Source organism: Cetorhinus maximus, chromosome 23 (genome assembly GCF_964194155.1).
Source record: "Cetorhinus maximus chromosome 23, sCetMax3.hap1.1, whole genome shotgun sequence".
Taxonomy (NCBI): Eukaryota; Metazoa; Chordata; class Chondrichthyes; order Lamniformes; family Cetorhinidae; genus Cetorhinus; species Cetorhinus maximus.
The window spans coordinates 25,853,906-25,864,509 of record NC_135901.1 but is presented as its reverse complement, the minus strand read 5'-3'; the positions used below and the strand labels follow the sequence as shown (position 1 = coordinate 25,864,509).

The 10,604-nt window shown below is 45.1% G+C and overlaps 3 protein-coding genes across 4 annotated transcripts in view; 1 reads left to right on the top strand and 2 right to left on the bottom strand.

Annotated features, from left to right (window-relative positions):
* The window catches only part of LOC144697912 (uncharacterized), a 294,824-nt gene that overhangs the window by 213,934 nt on the left and 70,286 nt on the right, over nt 1–10,604 (top strand).
* The window catches only part of LOC144697327 (uncharacterized), a 174,774-nt gene that overhangs the window by 118,014 nt on the left and 46,156 nt on the right, over nt 1–10,604 (bottom strand). The window lies entirely within an intron of this gene.
* On the bottom strand, nt 3,987–8,631 carry LOC144697629 (uncharacterized). Of its 2 annotated transcripts, XM_078569662.1 has the most exons (3): nt 8,155–8,631; nt 6,870–6,957; nt 3,987–5,393 (listed from the first exon to the last, which is right to left on the bottom strand). In XM_078569662.1, the coding sequence occupies exon 3, from the start codon at nt 5,282–5,284 to the stop codon at nt 4,160–4,162; it is 1,125 nt and encodes a 374-aa protein (XP_078425788.1). In that variant the 5' UTR covers nt 5,285–5,393; nt 6,870–6,957; nt 8,155–8,631; the 3' UTR covers nt 3,987–4,159. The 2 variants fall into 2 exon arrangements, with proteins under 2 accessions (XP_078425788.1, XP_078425789.1); XM_078569663.1 differs by lacking the exon at nt 6,870–6,957.

Here is a 10,604-nt window from a genome sequence, read left to right as displayed (position 1 = left end):
CCGATTCCTTCCCTCCTTCATGACCCAGCCGGCGATAACTCACCGGCTGAGAATTTCGATACAGCCAACTAGTTCATCACCATCATCGGCAGTGCGCATGCTCTAGCTCACACAGCTCGGCTGATTGGCAGCAGTTCCGGACCAATAGGTAGAGGGGGCGGGGCTGGCGGACTGCGCGCGGGAGAGGGCTGGCCCTCCGACCAATCGGAATGAATGAGGGGCGGGGCTGAACCAGGCTCTCCCTCATTGGCTGAAACTCTGCATCATTTTGGAAGCTGATTTGTCTCAAACTCCAGGAGAAAACTGGAGCTTCCTGTTTGTGGCTTTAAACAGATGAAACCCTGTGGGTGTGGAGCAAACATTTCAACATTTGTCAGTGAAATGTGGGAACATGATGAAACAATGCAGAACTAATTCAAGGGCTGACTTCAAAGAATAACTGGGCAAGCAGGGAATGTCACCATTAGAACAAGGAGAGTCCCTGTTTTCAACAAATGAAGAACGGAAGGGTTAGGACAGGTTAGGGAGAAGGTTCATACTGTTCATATATATACAGCAACAACTGGTCTCGAAGACAATCTCTTGCAGTTTGTGTGCATGGGGTGTGGGAGCTCAATCAGGTTTAACGGGATTAAATGATCTACGTTTCCTTGACAAAAACAAAAATTGCTAGAAAAACTCAGCAGGCCAGACAGCATCTGTGGAGAGAAAGACAGAGTTAATGTTTCGAGTCCGTGTGACTCTTCTTCAGAACTTGTCTCCTGGATTGGACAATCACATTAAAATGTTGAACTCAGATGGGAATATGTATTGGTGTGAGGTGGGAAGATCTGGTTCCACGTACTCCCACGGCAAGCCTTAAAATCAGAGTGACAGTATTTCAGAACTGATTCCTGTGTTAGCAGCTATCCCATTGCTAACTGTTGGTAAGACCGATGGAAGTCTTTAAAGTAAAGTGGAGACCGTAGATGAGTTGGAGGATGATGTGCACAAGGAATTTGTGAACTATCTGAGGATGATAGTGAGGGGAAAGGAAGGGATCTAGAAAGTAGCAGACAGTTTGTGTTGTTCCAGGAGAAGTGGGGCCTGGTTGTGTAGATGTCAGGTTTTACATAGCACACGGTCAGCCTATAGCTTCACTCTGGATGAAGAATCTCTGAATGGTACCATTCAAATCATTCAATGAGATTCTAGGAGAACCAACATTGTCTGGTCAGAGACGGGAAGGTTTGTTTTACAGTTAATGAGAAACAGCACACATGCTCACAGACACCCACACACAGAAACCTGCACACAGGAACACATATACCCATAACACACAACCACACACTCAAACACAGAGACCCACATTCACACTCACACGGGTGTACATTATCCTCCAGTGATTCTGAGTGGTTTTGGCCATACAATTTCACGGTTTTCTCTGAAGCTTAAATCAATATTGAACAACATCTGGGACTCAGGAAACAACAAGCAATAACATTTGAGTGATCTATTGTCACCCTGGGTGATCATCCCTGGTCGGAGATAGAGTAAAATACAGAAGAACATCCCTGGATAATCATAGCATCTACTTTCCTCCTAGTATTACAGATGATGCTAATTCCTCTTCTATTGATGGTCTGCGGGATGGACAGAATTCTAAGGCAGGTTACAAGGAGAAAGAATATAATGGAAATGTTTGCACTGACCAAGAGAAAAGCTTCGAAGCTACAAAAGGAAGAATCTTCTTGAGCCTCGAGGTGGGGAATGTAGACAGTGGGAGGCCAGGTGTGGAAGACTTGAATAATTCTAATAACTTTATTAAACATTTCTCGACAGTACAGACACTTACACACATTAAACTAAGAATCTGCAATGGAAGTAGGCTCTAGGAGGTCATACTGAGGATAAGATTAGAGCCTGTGAACAGACACCAGTACATTAATGATCTGGAGGAACAGACAATGTATGTTCTCGACACCGAATTAGAGGGTCAGGAGATGAACTGAATACAAAGACGTTATTAAGTCTCTCAGATCAGATGTTCAGGTAGAAACCATGAGAAGAGCAATGACGATATCGCACAGATTCACTAACGAGGATTACATCATTTACGAGATGAAATGTTATGATATGGCAGGTGGTATATGCCAGGCTGACTAAATACACAAGGGAACCTTGGCCACGCTAGCACAATGGTTTTGCAATTTGTATTTAGTACCAGAAGATTTGTGCACTGATTCAGAAGTGATACGTCCACTGACACCTTTAGAGATTTTGGAAATCAAATTAAAACATTTATTAACAAAAGAAAAGAGTAAATCACATACACAAGATTACAGTTACATGGTTACTTCATATTATAACAATTTCCAAAATTCCTAGTTAACCAGACTCCAGACTACAAATTCCTAGTTAACCAGACACCCCCTTTAAGGCAACAGTCCAAAATAGATTTTAAATTTATTGTGACAATCAGCAAGGTTACCCACACGACAGTGGTGTTCCAAAGGCTTTTAACACAACTTTGGCTACAGGAATAGCAGACTTCTGCAAAGTGGCTAGAGGCTTTTCTCCAAGTCGGTTTTACACTTGTACCTTTCAGATATTACACGGCCACCCCACACACAGCCTTCCATCCTTCTTTAAATATATTTCTTCCTCTTTAATCTCTAAACCCCATTGTTCCTTCATGCCTTTGGCATTTACTTTTCCCATAAGATGAAAATCTTTTATGTTGTCAATATGGCCAGTACTTTTGGGAAAACTCAACATAATAACCCGCCTTATTGATATTGTTTCTTGTCAACATCTCATCATGTATTTTTGAAAATCAAACACCTCTGCACATATCTTAAAATGCAAATTCTATCTGCCAAGGCTTTACCCTACTTCATTCATTAGCATTTCACATGCGCTTTTTATACGTGACTCCTTTGATAATTTGAATATTGCAGTCTATCCATCTCTAATTTAATTAAATCACCACGCAGACAGAACCATCCACACACACAAACATAAGCCTACTTTACAATACCCCACAATAATATTATGAAAAATATGATCGTTTCATGACAGATTTAAAGGGTTACTGTATTCTGTTTGATAAACAAATAACCAGAATGTGTTGAGATGTTATCAAGTTAGCGAAACGTTACTAAAGTCAAAAAGGATCAATACACAAAAGCTTGGAGTTGTTGACCATGTCTACATTACAGACTGATCAGATTCGAATAATGTGCTCACAACTATTTCTGATGAGTCCTCCCGTGAGTATCCAGTAATCTCATGGTCTCTGTGTGCAACGGGTTATATACTAGAAAAATAAAACATTAAACCAATGTCTCAGTGTTCCCTAGTTTCCGAGCTTGTTTAAAGGGAGACGGATAAGTCTGTAAAAACACAAAATGCATTTAGCTTTTAGAGAGCAACGTTCTAACAATTTGAAATGAATTCCAGGATCTCTGTTAAGTACAATATCCATTATCAGGAAATGTGTTTCCAGACAGGAAGCAGGTGAACAGCCTCATTCCACTTTGTCATTGATAGTTTTACAGTTTTCATGATGATCAAATCCCTTTACAAGGAGATATACACACACACACAGAAACATCCACTATTCAGTGTGAACTCACTGATGAGTCAGAAGTTTAAATGACTGAGTGAATCCCTTCCCACACAAGGAGTAGGTGAACAGCCTCAGCCCAGTGTGAACTTGCTGCTCTGTCCAGAGATTGGATGAATTAATGAATCCAATCTCACGTTCATATCACCTGCACAGTCTTTTCCCAGTGAGAACATGTTGGTGATTCATCAGGTCAGTTGATTCCGTGAATCCCTACCCACAATCGGAGCAAGTGAATGACTGTCCAACAGCAGACTGTATGACTGAGTGAATCCCCACCCAGACGTGGAGCAGGTGATTGGCCTCTCTCCAGTGAGAATTTGCTTGTATTTGAGAGGGGTACGTGTCTGATCAACTCTTCCCACATCCCGAGCATGAGACGGCCTCTCCCCAATGTGACCGCGCTGGTGAACAGTGAAATGAGATGACTGCCTGAACTCAGTCCCACAGTGGGAGCACTTGCAAGGTTTCATATCAGTGAGCATTTTGGTGGAACATCAGGTCTCCAGAGCTTTTATAGCACTTCCTGCAGCCTGGGCATTTAAAAGGTCTCTAGTCAGTGTGAACCCGTTGGTGTTTCAGTAAGTTGGATGAGGTAGTGAATCCCTTCCCACAATTGGAGCAAGTGAATGGCCTCTCCCCAGTGTGAACTCGCTGGTGGGTCAGCAAGTGTGATAAGCAAGTGAATCCTTTCCCACACTTGGAGCAGGTGAATGGCCTCTCCCCGGTGTGAGTGCGCCGATGTGTCGACAGTTGGGATGACTGAGTGAATCCCTTCCCACACTCAGAGCAGGTGAATGGCCTCTCCCCAGTGTGAATTCGCAGGTGCATCAGCAGGCGGGATGAAATACTGAATCCCTTCCCACATTCAGAGCAGGTGAAAGGACTCTCCCCAGTGTGACTGTGCTGATGTACAGTAAGTTCAAATGACCGCCTGAACCCAGTGCCACATTGAAAGCACCTGAACGGTCTCTCATCAGTGTGAACACGTTGATGGGACATCAGTTCCCCAGAACTTTTATAGCACTTCCCGCAGTCTGGGCATTTAAAAGGTCTCTCAGCAGTGTGAACTCGCAGGTGCGTCAGCAGGCGTGATGAACACGTGAATCCCTTCCCACACTTGGAGCAGGTGAATGGCCTTTCCCCAGTGTGACTGCGCTGGTGAGTCAGCAGGTGGGATGACTGAGTGAATCCCTTCCCACAGTCAGAGCAACTGAACGGTCTCTCCCCAGTGTGAGTGCGCTGGTGGGCTCGCAGTTGGGATGACTGAGTGAATCGTTTCCCACAGTCAGAGCAGGTGAATGGCCTCTCCCCAGTGTGAATTCGCTGGTGCATCAGCAGGTGAAATGAGGTAGTGAATCCCTTCCCACACTTGGAGCAGGTGAATGGTCTCTCCCCATTGTGATCTCGCTGGTGTTTTAGCAAGCTGGATGAGTGAGTGAATCTCTTCCCGCACTCAGAGCAGGTGAACGGCTTCTCCCCAGTGTGAGTGCGCCGATGAGTTTCCAGGTCAGATGGGTAATTGAATCCCTTCCCACAGTCCTCACATTTCCATAGTTTCTCCCTCATATGATTGCACTTGTGTTTCGACAGGCCAGATGATCGGCTGAAGCCTCGTCCACACACAGAACACGTGTACGGTTTATCTCCACTGTGAACGGTGCTTTCTCCTTCCATGTTCAAAATCAAATGATATTCCAGTTATGATAAATTTGGAGGCTGCATCAGATCCTGATGTGATGTTTGGTTTGAGTTTCCTCACTGCAAATCCTTCCCTTCTAGCACCCTGTGAAATTAATTTAAAATAGTAAAAAGACAGTGAGAGAGAACCCACAAAAGCACAAAGCGAGAAATAGAGCGAGAGAGAGGGATGGAGCAGCAGGGGGCTAAGGAGAAGGATTTTAAATATTTACAACTTGACCAGAACTTTGACAGAACCTGCCAAACTTTCAAACTCCACCACCCAGAAGGACCAGGGTAACAGGTGTATGTGAACACCATCACCTACAAGTCACCCACGGTCTTGACTTGTCTGACATCCAGTAATGGATGAACAAAAATTTACTCCATTAAAATATTGGGAAGCCCAAAGCCTCTGTCTTCAGTCTCTACTACAAACTCCATTTCCTAGCCACCGACTCCATCCCTCTCCCTGGAACTGTGTGAGGCTGAATCAAACTGTTCACAACCTCAGTGTCATATTTCACCCAAAGATGAGCTTTCAACCACATATCCAGATCATCAAAACCGCCTACTTTCACCTCAGTAACATTGCCCGACTCTATCCTAGTTTCAGCTCATCTGCTGCTGAAACTGTCACCCATTCCTTTGTTACCTCTAGGCTTAACTATCCTAACGCACTCCCAGGCAGCCTCCCACATTCAACCTCCTCTAATGTTGAGCTCACCCAGTGCTCCATTGCCATGTGCTTCCTTGCACCAAGTCATATATGTCCATCACCCCTATGCTCACTGACTTACAAAAGCTCCCATTTAATAAGTACCTACATTTTTAAATTCTCATGCTTGTTTTCAATTTCCTCCATGCTCCCTGTCTCTGTAATCTCCTCCATGCTCTTGTCCCTCCCTGTCTCTGTAATCTCCTCCATGCCCTTGTCCCTCCCTGTCTCTGTAATCTCCTCCACACTCTTGTCCCTCCCTGTCTCTGTAATCTCCTCCATGCTCTTGCCCTCCCTGTCTCTGTAATCTCCTCCACACTCTTGCCCTCCCTGTCTCTGTAATCTCCTCCACACTCTTGTCTGTCCCTGTGTCTGTAATCTCCTCCATGCTCTTGTCCCTCCCTGTCTCTGTAATCTCCTCCATGCTCTTGCCCCTCTCTGTCTCTCTAATCTCCTCCAGTCACACAATCTTCTGAAATATCCGCGCCCTTATAATTCCGGCCTGCTGACCACTCCTGATTTTAATCGCTCCACTGTTGGTGGCCCTTCTTTCAGTTGCCAAGGCCACAAGCTCTGGAATTTCCTCCTTAAACCTCTCCATCCCTCTACCTTGCTTTCCTCCTTTAAAATACTCCTTAAAACCTACCTCTGACCAAGCTTTTGGTCACCTGCCCTAATATCGCCTTATGTGGCTCGTTGTCAAATGTTGTTTTGTAACATTTGTGTGAAACATCTTGGAACATTGTATTGCACCAAAAGCACGACATAAATACAAATTAGTATTGTTGACTTGGACATATATGGCCTTCATCATCACTGGGTAAATAACCTGTAACTCCTTATCTAACAGCATTGTGGGAGCACCTTCGCCACACGGACTGCAGCGGTTCAAGAAGGTCAAACCTCATCTTCTCCACAGGCAACTGGGGATTGGTAATATCTGCTGCTGGTCCTGTTGGTGAAAGGACAGGGGCGTGGGACTAGCTGATTTGCTCTTGTCAAGTGCCAGCCTGAGCATAACGTGCTAAATAGTCTTCCTCTGTATTGTAATCACTCAATGATTCTATGGCTCAATGAAAAAGGACCTACACTGGAGGCCAGAGATCAACTTCTGCCACCAAAGCCCACCGTGATGCAACCCAGCTCTTAATCAGTCTCTCTGTGTTTCCAGACTTGGTTCTCTGAGTGATGCCTGGAATAAAATAATAGTAAAATACTGCAACTGCTGGAAATCTGAAATAAAAATAAAAAACGCCGGGAATACTCAGCAGGCCGGGCAATTTCTTTGGAGCGAGAAACAACATTAACATATCAGGACGTGCAGAATGAATTACGGGGAATAAAAATGGTGCAGAATTTGACGGGCAGTATTAGGTCAGAAGTGGAAGAGAAATGGACAAAACGCAGGTTAAACAAAATCGTGTGGGAAGATGGAAAGCCAGCAGCACATGGCTGGGGGATGGGCAGCAGTGGAACCTCATTTAGACATAGTCAGTGGAAGTAACAGTAAACATAACGACAATACATTCATTATCAGAGGCAGAGGAAGTTAGATAATGGCAGAGAGGTGATCAGGGAGGGCAGAGGTGAAATAGACCAATGGATGGACATGGGTTCAGTTCCACTGAAAAGGAGCCAAACCAGCCCCAGAGATGTGGAACTTCATACAAATAACAGAGCATAGAACTAAAAGCTCTAAATTGCAGATCTTCTTATCATGTCCACAGACAGTCTATACATGGCCCAGCCAGAACTGGACACATTTTTGCACCTTGTTGTTGAATTCGGCAAGATCTGCAACAGTGCAGGGTTCCTCTAGCGATAGGCATTGCAGGAGATGTTGCATAGTCTGTGGCTCAGTTCCACATTCACAAGTTATCAGGCTGTTTGTATATCCCCATTTGCTTAGTGACACCTTTGAACGACCTACACTAGTCCTAAGTCTGTTAAGACACTTCCAGGTTAATTGCAGATGAATGGTCAGAAATACCACTGAAACAATTTCAGTTTTCAATTTTAAAATCCCCTGCTGCAGCCTGCAGGTGCAAAGATATCAGAAGCACTGGAGTCCGAGAAAAATCTCACAGTTGAGGAAATACCCACGAGCTCCAGCTGGAAAAAACATCTATTAACCACTACTGTTTGTTACCTGTCACTCAGCCAATTCCCTATCCTTGTTGTTCGTGTCCCTTTTATTCCATGAGCTAGAACTTTGCTCACAGCTTAAAGTCTGTTGTGTGGCACTGTATCAAATGTCTTTTGGAAATCCCATCACATCACATCATTGCTCACATTAACCCTCTCTGTTACCAATTCAAAAAACTCCTGCAAGTTAGTTAATTATGATATTAACAGTCTCCCCTCCTGCTTCCTGTAAAGTTAAAGATTATTTTTTGTAAACAAATCCATCAGTGTCAGTCCAGGATAGAAATTCACACCATTCTCTCCTCCTGCTCCAGGATCAGTAAAGTGAGTTAAAGGTGATTTCTCATTAACAAACCCGTTGCTGCATTTCCTTCATTAACCCACATTTGTCCACGCGGGCCTGGCACCGGGAGAAATCCCGCAGCTGCCGTTCCGTTCGGTGCAAAGGCGGGCCCGGTACTTTCTTACTGGGGGTGTTGAGGCCTCCACTGGGTGTTTGTGAAGCCTCCCCTCCCACCCACTGCCCCTAACGCTGCCGCCGCTTATCCGCCTCCTCCTCGCCTGAAGATGAGACAAACAAGCGTCTGTCCATGGACATCACCCGCATTGCGCATGCTCCAGATCACAAAGACCGGGGTGATTGACGGCAGCTCAGGACCAATAGGAAGAAAGGACGGTGCTGGCGGGCCGAGCGAGATAGCTGGTCCTCCTACCAATCGGAGTGAATGAGGGGCGGGGCTGAGCCCGGATCTCCCTCATTGGTTGAAACTCGGCATCATTTTGAAAGCTGCTTTGTCTCAAACTCCAGGAGAAAACTGGACCTTTCTGTTTGTGGCTTTAAACAAATGAAACCCTGTGGATGTGGAGCAAACATTCCAACATTTGTTATTGAAATGGATTCATTCAGGACAGACAGCAAGGATGATTTATTTGCAGTGTAGTGAGAAAGGGAAAAAGTGACCACGAACTGAATAATCAGTAACAGGATATTCATCTCCTCTCTCAGCAGCAGATGAGCTGTGGGGGGAGACAAGTAACCTTATGGAGGTGGAGATATGTGGTATTTGTGATGGTGTGGATAAGTGGGGGGAAAGTCATCTTGGGATAAAATAGACATCAAGATTCTGGACAGTGTGATTCAGCCTCAAGACAGTTCCTAGAGAGAGGGATGGACTCGGTAGTTAGGGAACAGAATTTGTAGTGGTGACTGTAGACAATAGCTTTGGTCTTCCCAATTGTTAATCGGAGGAAATTTCTGCACATCCAGTACTGTATGTCGGATAATCGGTTCGATAATTTAGTCGTGGTGGCGGAATGGAGAGGGATGGTGGTGAGGTAGAGCTAGGCATTGTCAGTGTACATGTGAAAACTAACACGGTGCTTTTGGATGATGTCGCCTAGTGGCAGCATGTAGATGAGAAATAGGAGGGACCAAGGAGAGATCCTTGGGGGACACCAAGTTCAAGGTCTTTGCAGAGGAAAAGCAGGTTGGAGATGGGGCAGTAGTTTGCAAGGATGGTGGGGGTCAAGGGCTGCTTTTTTCAGGATGGTGGTGATGGTGGATTTAAAGGTGAGAGGGACAATAGCAAAATGGAGAGACAACCATAAACAGTATCAGCTAAAATGGGGAAGATGGATCATCAGCAGTGTAGTGGGATTAGGATTGAGGGACTAGGAGGTGGGTCTCATGGACAAGATGAACTCTGACAGGGGTTGATGGGAGATAGGAGAGAAACGGGAGACAGATAGATAGGTTCTTGATTGGTAAGGGGATCAAAGGTTACGGGGAGAAGGCGGGAGAATGGGGTTGAGAAACTTATCAGCCATGATTGAATGGCGGAGCAGACTCGATGGGCCGAATGGCCTAATTTCCGCTCCTATGTCTTATGGTCCTATGGTCTAGTGCAATCACACCCTTCCTATAATGTGGATTTCAGAACTGCACGCAATACTCTAACTGTGGCCTAACCAGCGTTTTATACAGTTCCAGCATAACCTCCCTGCTCTTATATCCTATGCCTCGGCTAATAAAGGCAAGTATCCCATATGCCTTATCTATCTGTTCCGCTACCTAAAGGGACCAGTGGACGTGCACACCAAGGTCCCCCTGATCCTCGGTACTTCCCAGGGTGCTACCATTCATTGTGTATTCCAGTGCCTTGTTTGTCCTGCCCAAGTGCATCACCTCAAATTTATCTGGATTAAATTCCATTTGCCACTGACCAGCCCGTCTATATCCTCCTGCAATCTAAGGCTATCCTCCTCACTATTTACCACCCCACCAATTTTCGTGTCATCCATGAGCTTACTGATCAATCCTCCTACATTCAAGTCTAAATCGTTTATATATACCACAAACAGCAAGAAACCCAACACTGATCCCTGTGGAACCCCGCTGGACACAGGCATTCAGTCACAAAAACACCCTTCGACCATCACCCTCTGCTTCCTGCC

Excerpts from the sequence above, each read along its gene's own strand:
- LOC144697629 (XM_078569662.1), bottom strand. The coding sequence starts at position 5,284 with ATGGAAGGAGAAAGCACCGTTCACAGTGGAGATAAACCGTACACGTGT.